The sequence below is a fragment of the Manis javanica genome, chromosome 3 (assembly GCF_040802235.1).
Source record: "Manis javanica isolate MJ-LG chromosome 3, MJ_LKY, whole genome shotgun sequence".
NCBI lineage: Eukaryota > Metazoa > Chordata > Mammalia > Pholidota > Manidae > Manis > Manis javanica.
Genome location: NC_133158.1, coordinates 57185426 through 57203537, shown reverse-complemented (window position 1 = coordinate 57203537; position 18112 = coordinate 57185426). Strand labels below are relative to the sequence as shown.

Here is an 18112-nt window from a genome sequence, read left to right as displayed (position 1 = left end):
GTAGACTTGCCACATTGCTTTGGGGGTTAGACTAATTGGTGTCTTTCTAATGCAAACTGAAGCATATTTCTTACTTCTCTCTTATGTTTCTATGTAAAAGTTCCTTGAATGATGTATGACAACAAGGTTGGGAGGGTTAAAATTAGGAAAGCTGTGGGGAGAATCAGAGAATTTCAGGCTGGCAGAAGTAGACGCAACTTTCTGAACAATGAAGTCATTGTACTGATGGAACCAAGAACGGAGCTGAGAGCTGATCCCTTCCACTACCCCAACATGCACTCTAGGTAGTCTGCCTCTTCACTGACACTCAAAGCTCCATTCCTCATATAGGAATGTATCCAACATAACACAAAAGATTGGATTTTCATACCAGATGCTCACTAATCACTCATCTTACTAATTGTTTACAAATAATTCCAAGACAGAGGTAAAACAGAGAAGTCCAGGACCACCAATACTTTTCTTGCAGCATCAGGATGTGCTGTGGCCTGGATTAATGTACAAGGTTTCTAAATGATGTATGTTGCATCACAGCACTTATCCCTGAAGAAAGCCATTTTGTTCATGAAAGGTACTTATTTTTTACTTGGATAGTTGCATTACATATGTGATACTTTCTAAGGAGCCATGCCCCAAAAGCCACAGATTCCAGGTTTGTTTACCCTAAGAAGTTCTAGACAGGCCAGAGAGAGCCTACTAAAAGCATTTCACAGATAAGGACTTTCCTGCTAGCAAGTACCATTCGTTTATTCACCAGAAGGTCTGCCATGAACATGTTTATAAGGTTTGAATCAGTAACTTCTTTCTTTCCTGGAAGTGCATCCTCACCCATCCACCCATCCCCTGCCCATCCCTGACCCCACAATCAAGAAGGAGAGAGCATGGGTTGCACATCTTTTCCTTAACTGTTTCCTTCCCAGTGTCAAAGTGAGGAAGATATAATAACCCTGATATGAAAAATGAAAGCCAGTATTTCTCTAGTTGTGCAAAATCATTCCAAGTGGTCTTTATGATTCCTAGGTGAGTTGAATATTGTATTTTCTTCATCAACCAGATACTGGATATCTTTTATGGAGATGGTAATGATCTATCTCCAAAAAGGAATTGAAAGAGAGGGCATGCTTCAGGAAGTCTTAGTGTGGTCAAGGATATGAGAGAAAAAGCATTGGCGTGGCACAAATAGTACTAGACTTGGATTCAAGAGACCTGACTTCAAGCCCCTGCATGGTGAATTCTGTAAGCTGGGGAAACCCTATTAATCACAGTTTCCCCATCTGACAATGAAAGGACTAGTCCAGAAACCCATCTCTTGGCCCCAGGATAGGAACTCTTGATCTATATGACCTAAACATCTTTTATAACTCTGAAATGCTATAAACCTCTTTGTGCTCAATGTATCTATAGCCTCAGGTTGCTCCCAGTATGGTGGAAGTCGCATTCAGGCAGTAGAGGTGTATAAAGAAAAGTGTTGCTAACAACAGATGTGCAGTGTTATAGGAGTGCTGGGCATTTGAAAACCATTTGTTTTCTCTTATGATGCCATAGTACCACACCTCTGTTCATGTGCTTTTCAGGAGTATTCCTTTCTCCAGGAGGGCAGACAAGTGACAGAATGCCCTAGATGCTGGCTTACAGTGCCAGCCATTTGGGAGTTAGGCTGAATCAAGTTGTTTTGGATTAGATTGAGTTAGGAAGCTCAGTTTGGGGGAAAAATGGTAGTTAATTTCTTTGGAGATAACTCCTCTTACCCCACTTTCCTTATAGCTTAGAGGGAACCATTACAGAGAACAAAGCTGGTGATTAATTGCCTTGATTGGCTAGGTGATGGGAGAGGGGAAGTTGAAGGGAATGATTCTAATTATGTCTGAACTTTTTTCCCAGGAACTTTTAACTTGCTGTGAAGAAGGGAAGGGGGAGCTCAAGGATGGCCTGGAGGTGATGCTCAGTGTCCCAAAGAAAGCCAATGATGCCATGCATGTCAGCATGCTGGAAGGTAGCTGTCCTCCCAGCCTCCCTGGCAGAGGGTCCTTCTTTCTTAAGGCCAGGGGACTTGCTTCATGGGAGGGAAATGGCATGAAATCGGGCAAGGGGCAAGGCTGGAAGAGAGATGAAATGGCAAGTTGTTACAGTGGTCTTCGGGGTGAGTGAGAGGAGCTTCGCAGGGGCCAGCTCAGCTGACAACCGCTTCCAGGTAGGACCAGGCCTAAGCTGTTTCAGACATGTGGACAACTTGCTGCCAGTGAGGTAGTCTAGGGCAGGCCACCATCCTTACCAAAAATGTGCTGGAACCCTGACCCACAGCAGCCCTGCTCCTCTGCACAGCATTTGTCATCCGAGTAAGCAGAAATCCTGTGTGTGTGTGTGTGTGCATGTGCACACACACACCCAACATCTTAAGCCTTATGGCTTATTTTTTTATTGTAGTAAAATATACATAACAAAATTTACCATTCTAACCATTTTTAAGTGTACAGTTCAATGGCATTAAGTACCTTCACATACCCTCGCTTGCAGGTGAGAAAAGCCCACCAGGTAAACCTGATAGGGCTTCAGAGAAGTACATTAGCCCACTGTAACCATGGGACCCAGAAACCTGGTAGAGAGAGACTCCAGCAAAATTCTCCTAATAGAACAAAGCAGATGGGTGGAACAGCTATTCTGTGGGGGAAATTTTTAGATGAGTTGCGACTCAGTCTGGGCTGGCAAACAGGTGTTAAGGGAGGAGTACATATGTACATCTCTGGTCTCCCTCTCCCCCACCTCCCCACCCCACCCCTACCCCCTATCTGAAAGACCTGGTCTGGTCTCAGTACTTGCTGGACCACCCTTACTTAGCACAGGGACCCCAATTCTTAATGCAAAAGAGCTCTGGTTACCTTCTCCAGACAGAGCACTAACCATCAGAATGTATCCCTGTTGTCACAATTTCTCCACCCCTTTCATTTATTTTTGCACCTGCCCCCCAACTCCCATGCCTGGGTGTCTTCCTCCGTAAGCTCCCTTCTCCTCCCACCTTTCCCTGACCTGTATTCAGGATGCAGGCACTCCAAGTGCAGTCTGTGGGCCAGCAGCAGGAACACTTGGGAGCTTCAGAAGTGCAAATTCATGGGCTCCTTCCAATATTTCCTGAATTCTGTCTCTTGAGGGGTGAGGGGTGGACAGGAATCTGTGTTTTGACAAACCCTTCAGGTGATTCTTATGCACGCTAAAGTTTCAGAGCTTCTGTTAATGATTTAAACTGGCATAAACATAAACTATTGAGGGCTTGTGCACTGTGCTATGCAGAACGATCAAAGGGAAGAGTCCTAGGAATGGAATATAAAAAATGAAGCCATGACAAGGGAAGTGGAGCCAAGGGCATGCAGTCAGGCGGCGTTGCCCTCAGCCTGACCTGGAGCTCTGAGTCAGGGACAGTGGGAGCTGCGGCAGGAGAAGGAGCTATGGGGCTCATCCTCGCTAGGCATCCCAGGCCAGCAGGGGGAGAGGGGAGGTTGCAGAGGACATTTGAGGAGATTTCACTGCTGGTTATTCATAGGAGGCCTGGTGCAGGATGGGAGAATCTGATTACAGTTCTGAAGAACTGTCTGCTCAAGTGTTCAGGAGTCTCAGGAATCACCCAGGAGAGAGGAACCCGTGGGAGCTGAGAGCTCAGTTAGGGAGGCCTTTCTCCAAGAGGGGAGTGGAGCATGACGCCCAGGAAGTGGGGCTCGAGAAGCTCCACAGGGTGGACATGGGTGTTTTTCAGGGTTCGACGAGAACCTGGACGTGCAGGGGGAGCTGATTCTCCAGGATGCCTTTCAAGTGTGGGACCCCAAGTCGCTGATCCGGAAAGGGCGGGAGCGGCACTTGTTCCTCTTTGAGATCTCCTTGGTTTTTAGCAAGGAGATCAAAGACTCTTCAGGACACACAAAATATGTTTACAAGAACAAGCTACTGGTAGGTGGGGCAGGTGGAGTAAGATAAGACCCCCTGTTTTCATGGAGCCCTAGAGCAGGAAGGGAACATTCAGCTCATCTCTCCCTCTGGTGCCAAGCCAAAAGCATCCTGGACAATGCCTCCTATTTGGAAAGCTCCCCTTCCTCCCACTTCTGCACTTTAGAGTTGACAGTTCTTCTTCCTGTTTGCTTTTAGTGCCTCCCTCTTCACCTTCCCTCCCTGCTACCTGCTAAGCAGTCACGTGCCTGTAGGTCCTTTCATCCTGGGTAGATGAACAAAATATCCAGTCTGTTGAAGTTTGATTGACAGAGCCCCTCCCTCGGTCCTCTCCTCTTTGTTACCTTTCCCTTCCCACCCCAGCCCTAAGTTTCCCCACTGCCCTCCCCTTCCCCGCCTCTCACAGGCATTTCCTGTCTACAGACCTCAGAGCTGGGTGTGACGGAGCACGTGGAGGGCGATCCCTGCAAATTCGCCCTGTGGTCTGGGCGCACCCCCTCCTCAGACAATAAGACAGTGCTGAAGGTAAGCACTGCTCTCTGCTGGCACAAGACCAGGGGTGGGATAGAGGGCTATGGGTGCATTACATCTAAAAGATGGGACCTGGAGATGCCACTGAGCCACTGGGCCTCTCTTGGGGAAGGCAGCACTACATGAGTATTGGGAAGCAAATTCTGTCATGGAAATAGACTCAAAACCTCAAAGATGAGTGGTCTCCCAAGTCCATGTACTTGTATGAGCAGAGGGAAGAAGACAGGGAGTGGCCCACTGGGCTTCCTCAACAGGGCCCAGTTAAATGTTCTGTCCAATCTTTAAGTGGCAAGGACAGTTGACCCTTTAACAAAATACACCTTGATTTACTCCACATTCATTCATTTTTTTCCTGAACACCTTCTATATAAAAGGCATTCTGCTCAGTGCTGATAACTATATAAAAAATAGGGATCCTCTGTATGGCCCCGGAAGATGACTGGTTAGCCAGAGACGGGTAAGATTCCTCAAGGGAGGAACAACCTAAGACAGGCACAGTCGCAGGGGGGCCATCAGGTGAGAATTTGGGGATCAACAGAGGTGAGGCTCAGAACCTCACCCCCCCTGCTTTGAGAGAAATCTTCTGCATCCGTGGATGTCTTGCTGCCCTTGTCTAGCCTGATTAATACTTAGTCCATAGGCACACACCTGATCATCTGATCATCTACATTTGCCTTCTTACAGCACTAAACTATGTTTTCTACCTTTATCTTGCATCTACCTACCACTTCAGCATTTTATTAAAAATAAAAATAATAATAATAATAGGAGAAATGTGGGATCAACATATAAATCAAGTACAAAAATCAAACGAATATTCATATTTGACCTGATTGTTTATAGGTCATATTGCATGATCAAAACCGAAAGTTTCTGTGATGAATGCCCTTGTACTATTCACCATGTAAGAATTTATTCACTATGTAAGAATTCGTTCACCATGTAAGAACTTGTTCGTTATGCTTCAGAAGATTGGAGACTGACGAGAATTAGACTTGAGATGGATTAATGATTGTACATTGAGCGTTGACCCCCCTATACTGAATTTTATTGTTGTTAACAACCATTTGATCAATAAATATGAGAGATGCCCTCTCAAAAAAAAAATAGGGATCCTATCCTCTGGGGACTTACATTCTAGACGCTCTAGTAAATCTTAATAGCATGGGAACTGTACTGATTGAGAGGAGTGTTAGGAAAGGGCCTTTCACCAGATGACAGCTTTCAGGAGTCATTTCAGCTCCACAGACAACACACAGCCTTGGAATGGAGTCAGTGTCAGTGGTAATGTTAATCTTACTGAGAAGAGAGCCTGCAGATGGAGCACCCTCCAGTCATTGCTTATCAGAGAAGTGCATGTCACCAAGGAAAAGATGGTCTAACCTGGCAAAGCTTCCACTGGTTCACTCTGAATTGCTAGCATAACCTCTACCTGTCATGAGCCAGAATTACCTGAGGAAGTTTCCACAAGGACAAATGAGATATTCATGGAATGGCAGCAGTGCATTCAATTAACATGTTTACCAGGCTAAAAACCCAGAACTGACTTTGAGTCAGTATGAGTCTATGCTGCCATACTAGGTGTTGAGTGTCCTGACCTATATCCATACCAGTTGCTGAATAGCTGCTGCCTCCCAGTGCACCCCAGTATCTAGTAAGTCAAGTGTTCATTCCTGCCAGATACTGCCCCATCCTCCAGCAACATCAGTACTGTCAGTGCCTTACAGATTATTAAATCTTGGAAAATCACCCCTGTACAAATTCTACGTTGCATCTTGAGGTCATAGCCCTGTTATAAGGGTTGGAGAAGACTGTCCCTGGGATTGAAGAGTCATGAGTATAAACTGAGAAATGAAATCCTTAAACGTTTGTATCCTTGAAAACAGTGGATTAAGCCTGCAAAAGGAAGGTCAAGAACTATTTTGGTGGGTGAAGGGAAATACGGTTCTCACTCTTTCTCCCTGTGGCACTCCAGGCCTCCAACATAGAAACCAAGCAGGAGTGGATCAAGAACATACGAGAGGTGATTCAAGAAAGGATCATTCACCTGAAAGGAGCTTTAAAGGAGCCAATTCAGCTCCCCAAAACACCAGCCAAACAAAGGAACAACAGCAAGAGGTAATGAGCATCTCCCCCTGCACTGCCTCACACTATTCCGGGAGTGGGAGCGGGGTGCACCTTTCTTCCGCAGGGGTGGTGCACTCCACAGTGGCACCTCTCTCCATGGAGCCCTACTGAGTTCTACCTAAGATGAGTTATCTCCTCTTTAAGCATTTTGCCAATTACTGTCAAGTAAATTCAGCAGGGCTTCACTGAGCACCTCTCATTTCATAGACACACTGCTAGGTGCTTCAGGAAGATAAAAGAAGGGTAAGATGAGTCCATTCCCACAGAACCATCTAACGATCATGCCTCACACATGGAACAGTTAGAGAAGAAGGACCAATACCACCTGTAGGGACAGTAAATGCTGTAAGAATTCAAAGTAAGGGGACTTCAGGGTTGTGCTAGAGCAGAGGGTCTGGGGAAGGCTTTGGGAAGGAGGTGGGTCCTGCGTAGGGAGCTCTCTGGGCTGGTTAGACAGTGAAAGGGCTTTGCGTACTGTAGCACATGGTGGGTGGTACGGTAAGGGTGTCACTACAGCTTTTACTGCAACCCCCCAGAGTCCTCCCCTTCATTCATCTGAGATAAGCAATGTGCTCTGGCAGAAGAGGATTTAAATGTTGTATCATTGTCTCTCTGGGCCCTTCTGAATCCCAGTTTCCCTTAGACCAGTGGATGACTTCTAAAGTGTTTCTTCTCAAGTCTCCACGTGATAGTCACCTACAACCACTCTTTTGGAGGGCACCTCAAAAGCATACAAAAGCTTTGTGTCAACTTTGAAAAAAATAAAATGCTTAGAGTTCTGAGGGTGATGTCACTGGTGGTAACAGACTGTCCTCTCCCCCGCTAATGATGGGTGGGATACATCCAGATTCGTTGGTCCTTTGGTGCCAACCACAGTGTGCAGGCTGGAGAGCCACCACAGGGCCTGCAGAACAGCAGCTTTATTAGTCCAGCTGGAAGCGATGGCCAGAAGAAGGGTTGTGACTAAGGTAGGGAGAGGTACCTCCATGGGGCAGAAACCCCAAGCCCTGCATGGCGGCATAAGGTCGTCCCTCAGTCAGGAAGGACAAATCATGCCTGTATCTGGCGGAGGAGTTATTTTGGTTTCGGTTACCTCCGTCCAGAGTCCAGGTAAGAGCAAATCTAGTTCAGCACTAGAGACAGACTCGACTGCAATAAGCCCCTACTTTAATAAGGAAGGCAGAATGGAAGCAGTTATAAAGAACAGTTATAAAGGTCCAAGGCTCTGGTGAGAAAGGATTTTCAGAAGAGGTTGGCTAGGATTACTTCATGAAAGAGCCCCTTTTTCCTACAGTAGGAGAGTTTGAGCATCTCTAGAACATGGGATGGACAGATATTGAAACTACCCCCACCTTTTCTCTTTCATTGTCCTGTGATGAGAAGGTGAGAAACCTTAGACTGCAGAGAACAGCCAGGCAGTCTGTAATTTCATTGGCTTGCCTCCCCGGACATGGGGACAGCACTTACGGAGGCGTGGATTGGCTTGGGAAATACTTCCCACATGCCTGGATGGGCTCCTCACATCCCCCAGAATGGGCTTCATCTGGAGTGGACCAGAAGGGCCCACTGGGCCAGAAAAGTGGGAAGCAAAAAGTACAGCGAACTCTCAATTGTCTACAAATGGTGGGGAGCAGTGGCCCAGATATCTACAGTAACAGATGATCTCAAAGTCCTTTATTTTTGGTTTTGAAGTGCATTGCACAATTTCTTTTTACAGCAGACTTTCCCTCCTACGAACTGTGTGGCTTATTTTATTATTAAAATAAGTTGGCATTTCCTAAGCCCACAAGTGGTAATGGAGAGCAGCCGATGTTGATGTGTCCTGGGTGGGAGAAGACACATTTTATGACCAGAAGTCACTGTGTATATACATATGATTCATATGGGTGACCGCATGTGTGTGCATGTCCATGTATACCAGATTGTAATGGATTTGACTCTGTGCAGCAGCTTCCATGTGGGGGGGATTTTGCCCATGTGGTAAAGTTCCCCTTTCCCCTAATGCCATTACTTCTCCAAAAGTAGCATCAGGAGTGTGACTTTTATAAAAGCTTCCATGGGAAGAGCTGTCATTTTGCATGAGTTTGTCCAACCCCTGGCACACATCTCCAGTTTTTCCTGACACAGACCATTCAGCCTTCACCACTTCCCAGATATTTATCCCGCTTGGTGCTGGCAATGAGTTCAGTGCAACACCAGGACACAGTCCCAAAGCTGGGGAGTTGGAAGAGCGTGTGAATGGAACAACTCTTTGGTCCAGGGGCCCGGGAAGGGGTCCAACTGCCAGGAGTGCACTTGAGAGCCTGTCTTATCAGATGCTTGGAGCACAGCTGGCTCAAAAGTTGCTGGAGAATCTGTGACTCTTCTGTCTTTGAGGAGATGTCTTGGCCTTCTGTGTTGCTAAGAAGTTGCCATAAATAAGCATGAGATCAACAAGACTCACCAAAATGAAGGCAGTAAACTCTTCCTCCATAACCAGGAGCTGAGCATCCACCACTAGGAACTTCCCAAAGATAATCTCCCCTGGAGAAAATATCCCACCCCATCTCCTTGAGTAGAAGAAACCCAAGTCAAAAACTCTCTTATCAGTTCCTTTTTCTTTATTGGCCTGTCATAAACTGACCCCCATCCTAGTACAGTATACAGAAAAATGATTTGAATATCCTGAACTCTGGGATTGTGGGAGATGACCCAGTCAGTGGGATAGAAGCATAGGTTCTAAACAAGATGCACTTCTTCCTACTGCCCATTATAGACCCATCCCCAGTAAAATATAACTAATAGTTGTCCCCTTTGTTCCATGGGCCAAAGACATTATGGAGAAGGAGTCATTTTGCATTCAGTTATCAGCATAGTGATCATGTGTTTACTAAGTACAAAAGGTAACATCTTTGAAAACCACAGAGGGGCTGCTACCTTTAGTGGGATAATTTTAGACAAATCCCTGCTGAAAAGTGCTGAGCTCTCCTCTGCAGCCCAGCTGGAAATCCTTGTATGCTCTAAACCCACAGTGCTTTCCCCCCACCCCCACCCCTGGTTTTCTTTTTCTCTCTTCTTCCTGCAGGGATGGAGTAGAAGATGTTGACAGTCAGGGGGATGGGAGCAGCCAGCCCGATACCATCTCCATTGCATCTAGGACCTCTCAGAACACCGTGGACAGTGACAAGGTAGGACAGAGCCCCAACCTTCCTTCCACCAGACTTGTTGGCTTAACCGCCCTGGAGAGTTACACCCCCCCAGAGGAATTCCTCCCACTGTGGAGCCTTACCTCGGGAGCCGGTTCTCTCTGTGTGCCCACCAAAGGGGAGAGAGCAGGGCTGGAGGAGGTGTGTCACAGCATGGAGCTCTTGTCTGAGGGGTCAGAAGGTGGGGCGGCTAGCCAGACCGCCCCCCCGGCGTGAGAGTTGAGCAGAGGTGTTGAGGGCAAGGAGTAAGAGTCTGAGTGTCCTGGCTGCCTGGGCTGCTCTGCCTCCTGGGAGGATAGACCTCAGGGAGCGGAGGCTGGGATAGTTTCCTGAGATCTAAATGGCTGTGACTGGCTCATATTTATAATGATTTGAATGGGCTTGGCTCATAGTTAGACCAAGACCAGTGATTTGGGAAATGGCCACAGAGATGCAGGTTGCTAGGAGCCTCCTGTCTCGAAGGGCTCTGGTGGACATGATATCTTCCTCTGGCCAGATAACTGGGTCTCAGTTCCTGAGGGCAGAGGACCAAGAAGTGCTTTATGAAGCAGTATGTAGGGATGTAGTAGTCTTGTGAGAAAGCCTCTCTCACATTTTGGAACAAATAAGCCGAAGTTAGGAGCTCTGATGGGGAGAAAAAGCAAGGGGACAGACTCAGTGCACTTGCTCCAGCTGGGGAAGAGCTTAACTGTCTGAATGCGCAGCAGAGGCAGAGGAAGGTTTTATGTCCAACCCTGCTCTCATTTGCTCACCTCAGGGTTGGAAGTGTATAGATGACCTTTTGCTGCATAGTAGTGATTTTATTAATGAAGATAGAGATTTTCAAAGTTTGGCCCAAATTTATCTAGACCTAGTATTTTGCCCTACAACTTCAGCCTCTGGCAACTGTGTCCTTGCTTTGCTTTAGTTTTCTGAGTTATGGGGGTTTTAAAAGATGATCTACAGTCATTAAGATTGCTCCTAATTTTTTTCTTACTGGCAAAAAAAACTACCCCCAGACCTCCCAAGATCACAGTGCTAAATCACACTCTGGACTAGTGTCCAAGAACATTCAAGGAATTCTGTCTGACATCCTGCCTTCAAGTTGCTGAACAATTTTTGACCGACTATCAGAATGGATGGAAAATTATTTTTTCCACTTGTAAAAACATACAAAGGAAACCATTTCTGTACTTCCTTTTTTGATCTATTGTTTAGAAACATAACCTAGAATATACTATGAATGAAAGTGTTTTTTTTTAAACAGTCAATGGATGGTAAGTGAAATGCAGTGTCCCACATGTTCAGACATAGCCTTATTAGTTTCCTGGGTTGAAGGGCTTTGTCCTTTCCAGCTGCTATTGCATCTTCCCACAGCCTGACTTAGGCACAGATACCTGTGCTAGGGTCCTCTGTCTCAGGAAACCTTTGGCTCCGGCCATTCCTTGTCTTCTGGCAAGGTGAGTGAGGGTAGCTTAGAACTCCTCTGCCAGGAAGCATTTTGCTATTAATGAGGAATCCTGGTATTTACACCTATTCTACAAGTAAGGAAACTGAAGCCCAGAATGGCTGAGTGATTCACCCAAGAAAAGTGTAGTAATTAGGAGAAAAGTAGGAGTTGGAACCTGCATCTCCCTGATTCGGTCATGTTTTCCTTGCTCGAAAAATCAAAGCACTAGACTCCCAACGCTAAGATTAACTCAGCTGGCCAGGCTTTCTGCACATTGCACAGAAACATTAAAAACACATTCATGAAAAAGCACCTATCACGTGCCGAGCTCTGTGCTGGATACTGTAGAAAGATGTGCACTATTCGTTGAGTGTGAATCTTTATTTGTGTAATTTTCGTTTCATGTGTGTCTCTATAGCCAGGCTGTTAAGGCCTGATGCGGGCAGGGGTTGTGTCTGTCTGTTTCACTGCCGTCCCCCTGGCCCACAGCACACACACACTCAGGAAGGACTTGGGGAATGAATGAACAGAGGGGATGCGGTCCCTGATCTCAGAAACTCCAGAATCAAGAGGCAGCTGAAACACACGTTCTGAAAGCAGCCAAACATACAAACCTTATGTCTTAAATATTCTGAAGAAGTCTGGAAGTTTCCTTACCTCCATCAGAAAGCTTCAGTCAGCTGGAGAACCTGGGCTATTGGGAACAGTAACCCCCAACTACTTCCTCAGATCTTAGAAAACATGGGCAGCAGGCCAAGAGATGATGAGAAATTCTGCGCTCCATACATGAAACCTGGAAAATCACTTAGAAATAATCACATTCAGAATAAAATAAAGACAGGGCATGTCTGTGATCATGCACTGTGATTTAGAATGTTCCCACTCTTCTCACAGAACAGTAATAACAGGAAAGCCGTGTGTCCACAGTGGATACTCCCCTCCATCAGAGAACCGTTAATTGGTAACGTTGAATTCATAGATGTTATCAACACTGTTAAATTTTCCTCTGATTATATAAGAAGACCAGGAAACTGGTCTCCATTGGTTTCCAAGTGGTCAGGTGAACAGACTCTGAAGAAGAGAAAGATGACAACATGGATGAGTCAGGTAAACTGAACCATATTCAACAGAAGGACAGATAAGGGCAGCGGTGGGGAGGGGATGGAGCAGAGACCCCTCACATGGATTGGGGTCATTTTAGGGTTTCCAGAAAAGGCCCTAGTCTTCCTGTTCTAATCCAGAAGAATTATAATAGTGGCACTGCTTGCCTGGGTAGATGAGGAAAATGTAACCATTAAACTTCACAGCGGACTGACTGGAGCTGCTGTGACACCTCTACAGTCACCGTGTGTGCATTTTGTGTGCTGCAGTGGGGTGGAAGGAATTTGGACACAACTGGGTTCAAATCCCAGCTCTGGGACTTACCCCTCTATCACACTCTATGAGTTATACTGCACCTTAATTACCCTATCTGTAAGACAAAGATAATACCCATCTCACGGAGTCATTGGGAAAATTAAGTAAAATATGTTTACTTGGCAGGAAAAGTTAATTCCCCATCCCCATTAGAAGCGAATAAAAGTTTATAGATACCATGAATAAGAGTGCACAATTATTTGGCAGACCGTGAGGATCTTTTAAAGTTCTTGAGTAGAGTTCTGCCTTCCCAGTTTATTGTTTATTAACTAACTGTCAGCAGGTTCTTTTATATATTAGACCTGAGGGAGGTAGCTTCAGTTTACCCATTTATAAGCAGAACAACTTTCTTCCTCTTTCCATTTGCTAGCCTTTAGAATCTAAGGCTTAGAAATTAGTTGTTAGCATTGGCTCATGGGTTATTTTATTATTTAATGGGCTATAATCCATGTATGTCAAGTATTCATTTTACTCTTCAAATTGTATTACCACCTTTGGCCAATGGCAACCCCTAAGGCCATAAGTATTTGAAGACAGTTGTCTTGTCTTTTCTCTTAATTTTCTCTGCTTAGGTTAGAAGTCCTCTGTTTCTCTAGCTATTCCGTGTATTAATGTATTTTCAGACCTTTCCATATCCTGGTTGTCTTCCTCTGGATTTACTCCAGCAAGTAATGGTCTGTATCAAATAGGTCATCCAGAATGGTCCATAACACTGCAGATGTGATCTAACTGATGCACATTCAGCTCCCTATTCTAAGGCTACTAGGCCTGGTCTCCTCCCTAAATGGTGCAATCTGTGTAGTACGCATGTACAAAGTTGGCTCAAAATCTCCACACCTATTTTCAAGGATTGCCGTTAGCTGAGCAGGTGACTTGGTAAACCTGAGTGTCAGACTACTTTGTATCTATTAGATTTTTCTTATTTCATTCCATCCCAGTATTCTAACATGTCTGGCATATAAATTATTTTGTTCAGTTTATCAGTTCCATCCCTCAGCATTATTGGAGAAACATGGCTTCTGTGGCTTCATCCAAATTATTGATAAAAAAAGACAAGACTGAGGATGGAAGAGCAATGCCTGGCCCCTCCTCATTTCTCATCCAGGTTTTGATACTTGAACCCTCCTTGTCTGACTCATCTTTCTAGAAAAGGAAACTCCACCACTTTTTTCTATAGCAGAAGAGCTGGGATTGCTAACTTAAATTGTAAAGCCTCCCTTGATGAGGAATCAGTCTAATATCCTTAATTCTATATTAATGCTGACAAAGCCAACATGGGTACCTTAGTAAATGGCATAAACAGCTTTCCCCAAAGTTGCTTTTGTTCACTCCTCAAATGGTTTGTGTCATTAGGTTCTACCTTACCCCTGCCCATGCAAAAGTGTCATTTCACTGAGGTCTAGTGGGGGGCTTACTTTTTTCCATAGTGGTCTTAGCCCCTTGCCGTTCTGTCCAGGGATATGCTCATGCTGTTCTGACATTGCACTATAAAGAATCTTCTGCCTCTATATATATTGTTAAGTAATGGAGCTTTGCAAACACACTTCAAAGAAATCCAGGATTATAGCAAGGCTGAGTAATGAGGTGGCAGTGGAGAAGTATTTTGTTGTTTAACCTAATAGATGTCTGCCAAACAATTTCCAGCTAATGGTACAGAGGTGACCATCTGCCCAGTGATGGTCTCTGTGCTTATATTTACCTTTTAGGCTTGGTATGCTGGGGACAGTCAATAAATGCTTATTGAATTGGACATTACAAACCCATTTCCATCCAAAAGTTGCTATGAATTTCTAGACATTTCCAGGCTGGCTGGAGACAGGGAAATGGAAGTGAAATTGAGTTTCAGGTGCTATTCTCTGGAGAAATTATAAGGGAAAGAACCTTGGTGGAGCATCCCAGGGTTGTTTGTGACTTGAATATGGAATTTAATAACAAGCTAATTTGATCTAAGATATCAGGTGGGCTGATAATGGCAATGTGCTGAAGGGGGACAGGGAAATAGCTGGAGAAGCCTGGATATTTCAGGATCTAACTAAATTATTTTTAAACTCTGAACTGTCAAATCAGTGTTGTGGGTCATGACCAAAATTTTGTTTTACTGGTTGCACAGGAAGGCTCAGTTTAGAGATGGTAATAGCCCAGCTGTGGGGAAGGTCAAAGGATTCCTACAGTGCTGCTCACTGCAATAACAGATGCCTATAACAAAGGGCGGGCAGCCTGGCGGCAGGAGCCTTCTGAGAACACACTGCCCTCAAGCCTCACCTGGTTTATCAGAACCTGGTAACCGTGACTTGGCAGGCCACTAGGTGCAAAGGCTATAGTCAGAGAAGACCAGCCCCTGCGCTGGTGCATTGGTGAGGACCCAGCCCCTGCATGGGCTGTTCCATCTCTCTTCATTCATGTACTGTGTTGAAGCCCTCCTTACTCCATAGCAGGTGCTGGTCTCCACGCTGGCAGTACAGCAATAAATGAAACAAGGTCCTGACAACCTCGAGCTTACTTTCTATCTCGTAGGGAGGAAAGGTAAACAACCAGAAAGAGAAGGAATCGCTTTCCTTGTCTTGTGCTAATAGCATCAGTGATCAAAGGCTGCTCAGTTTTTCTTTTAAGAAAAAAATGGGAATGGGTTTTGAGATCAGGCATACATTCAATCCTGATTATTTACTAGTGGCATGACCCTGAGTGGGTCATTTAATCATTCCGTGCCTCACTCTCCTCATCTGCAGGGTAAAGGCAATGGTTTCTGCTTCCCAGGATTTTGAAGAACTAGCCATGGCCCTGTATGGAAGAGTATCTGGAACAGAGGGGACACTCAGTGGGCCCCTGTCTGGGTGACTGCAGGGCACTCCCATGTAAGAAAATGGATTCCCAGTGTGCTCCCTGGAGTCTTAAGGACCCACAGATCACTCAGTTTTGCTACTAAAGAGAAAACAGAACATCTGAAAGTGTGGAGACTCAGCAGGGTCAGAACTAATAAAAATCCTATCAGTTCACACAGGGTAGTATTTTTTGCCTGACAAATTCTTAAAACCCATCAAGATGGTCCAGTCCAAGGCTGAGTCTCCAGAGTGTGATCGTGAAAGTGTGTGCATTTAGCTGTGGTGCCTGAGCAGGGGAAGCCCATAGATGCACTATATTAAAAGCCGAGGAAAATGCAGTGGATCTCCAGGAGAGATTCCTCAGCCTTCAGTGGAGCCTGGGGGCCCCACAGTATTTCTTTACAGGGAGAGATTCATGCTGCTTCCCTTCTAGTAACAACACACCTTTCTAACCCTTAAATAAATACCTGAAAAGAGTATATAATTGTACTTCTTGTACACGGGCTTGGAGTAGATATGCCTGAAATCTAAACTCTGACTTTATAAACTTCGTAATCCTGAATCTAAGTAGCACCCATGCCGACAGCATGGTGGATTAGAATTGCTGGAGGAATCCCAGAGAGAGCATTCTGATTCCTCGCAAGGACTCGGTAGTCACTCCAAAGTAGGAAAAATGCCATCTCCACTTTAAAGTTTTAAGCTAAAGTTGTGATTTTTTCCCCCCAGTTTTCTGAATAATCCAAGTCCAGAACTAGGTTTGAAAAAGCTTTTTTCCTGCAATAGTTCCTGTGTTACTTTGATCTGTGGTGGGCAGGTGGCTGGAGGCGAGGGAAATGGCAGCATGGGTGACAAAAAGCCGAGGAGTCCTTGGGATGTCAGAGGTGTCCTCTCTGTGGCTGCTGCCACCTCTCCAGAAGCACAACTCCATTTTCTCTTGAGCAATGGTCAACACAACACAAATGTGCTGGCTTTTCAGAACAAATGAATCAAGTGTGAGGAGTTGAGGCCACAGGTTTTCCTCTAAATGAAAAGTTGCTCAACTAAATGACCGACTTCCAGCTGTTGCATGCAAGCAAAGGATATGAAATACGCTTTGCTGAAAAACACAAACTAGGTTCACCAGGCAAAATCTCTCATGAAAGCATTATTTTACTAAATATTTTGATTTATACTTCACAGCTTGAAGACCTCCCTTGACAGACCTACCTTAAAAGTTACCAGTCATTTGAAAAGTCAAGGGTTTCATAGAATAGAGCAGGCATGAGTAGTTTGCAGCATGCAACTGGAAAGTGTGCTCCTGGTTCTCAGCGTGCTGCATCCACCGCCTGCAGAAAATCTCTTTGTTCTAGTGGCAGCATTGCAAAGTATCTATTACAGAAATAGGGAAACTGCCAAGGTGATTTGCCAGTTGATTAGATGTATGTGTGACAGCTGCTGGGGTGGCCAGAGGCCAGATCTAACTCTTGAAGAGTTTAGAATTTGTAAACAGAAGCTTAGGGAAGAAGGGGACCTTAGAGATCATCCAGTCCTCTGCCTTCATTCTATTTCAAGTAGCAAAGGGACTTGCTCAGAATTACAAAGCCAGTTAATGGCAGACCTAAGACTCAAACCCAAGTTAATCTTCTGCCTGTTAAATTGAATGAAAAACATAGTACTTTTGTAGTAACCCTGATAGTTCAGTTTCTAGAACCTTGTAGCAATCAAAGCAAACACTACTGTTCCTCTTTCTCTGGCCACCGCTGTACCACCTTGCCCCAGCGCCAGCACATCCACAGGAACCCGAAGTAAACTTCAAAGTGGTTCTAAGCCCAGCACAGTGTCTCCAGAGCTAACAGATGGCAAAAGGGAAAGATAACTTCTCTGGTATTAATGCCTATCACAGACTCTTTGATAATAAGTACTTGTGACTCTTATAGTGACCTTGGTGGGGGTGTGACTCTGTCCCAGACAGAATCTTCAGGCCTCTCAAGAATAATTCCTGGTTGGGCTCTGAGAGTTTGGCAGTGAGCACTGAGATGTGGCAAGGCTGGTCCCTGCCTCCAAGCTGCCTGGGAGCAGTGAATCTCCAGAGCCAGCTCTCCCTGCTGCAGCCTGGCACAAACTTAAATTCTATTTTTAAAAATTTTGGTAGAAAGAGAAAGCAAATTTGAGACAAGCCAAGGTGGATTAGCTGGTGACAGTCTACAACAAACAAGACTCAAGTGAGTATGCTTCTCACTGGCCGAGTTCTGCTGGGGAATATGGGGAGATGGCATGGATGGAGGGAGGGGAGGGCAGAGCAAGGATTGGAGGCTGTAGGCAAAAAGAAGTGGCAGCTCTCAGGGCAAGGATTTTACTGGAGTCTTTCCACAGACCTCTTGGCATATCACTTACCCTTTTTTCCTTCTGTGTCAGTTTAAAAGTTAGTGCAGAACAAAATTACTGAATCCCCTATTAAATCTTATGAAAGCAGGAAACAGACTGTGGGACATGTTCTTAAAAAGTTGAGCTCCTAGATGACTAGAAGTGACACCAGGAGTATGGTATCTGGACGTAAGCAATTTGGGGGACATGAAAATTAACTCTCTTAATTTCAAGGAGAAATGTTGGTAGAAATGAATATGGAGCCAAAGCAGTGAGACTAGAGTGGATGTGGCAGGCGACGACAGCTTTGAGGTGGTGGTTCTGCTGGA

At 45.3% G+C, this 18112-nt stretch overlaps 1 protein-coding gene across 20 annotated transcripts in view; it reads left to right on the top strand.

Moving 5' to 3' along the window:
* Positions 1–18112, top strand: part of KALRN (kalirin RhoGEF kinase) — a 654582-nt gene that overhangs the window by 438946 nt on the left and 197524 nt on the right. For all 20 annotated transcript variants that reach the window (XM_073231508.1, XM_073231507.1, XM_073231506.1 and 17 more), the window contains exons 29-33: positions 1882–1993; positions 3746–3936; positions 4357–4458; positions 6440–6582; positions 9656–9758. In XM_073231508.1, the coding sequence (XP_073087609.1) occupies positions 1882–1993; positions 3746–3936; positions 4357–4458; positions 6440–6582; positions 9656–9758 (651 nt within the window). The remainder of the gene's footprint in view (positions 1–1881; positions 1994–3745; positions 3937–4356; positions 4459–6439; positions 6583–9655; positions 9759–18112) is intronic.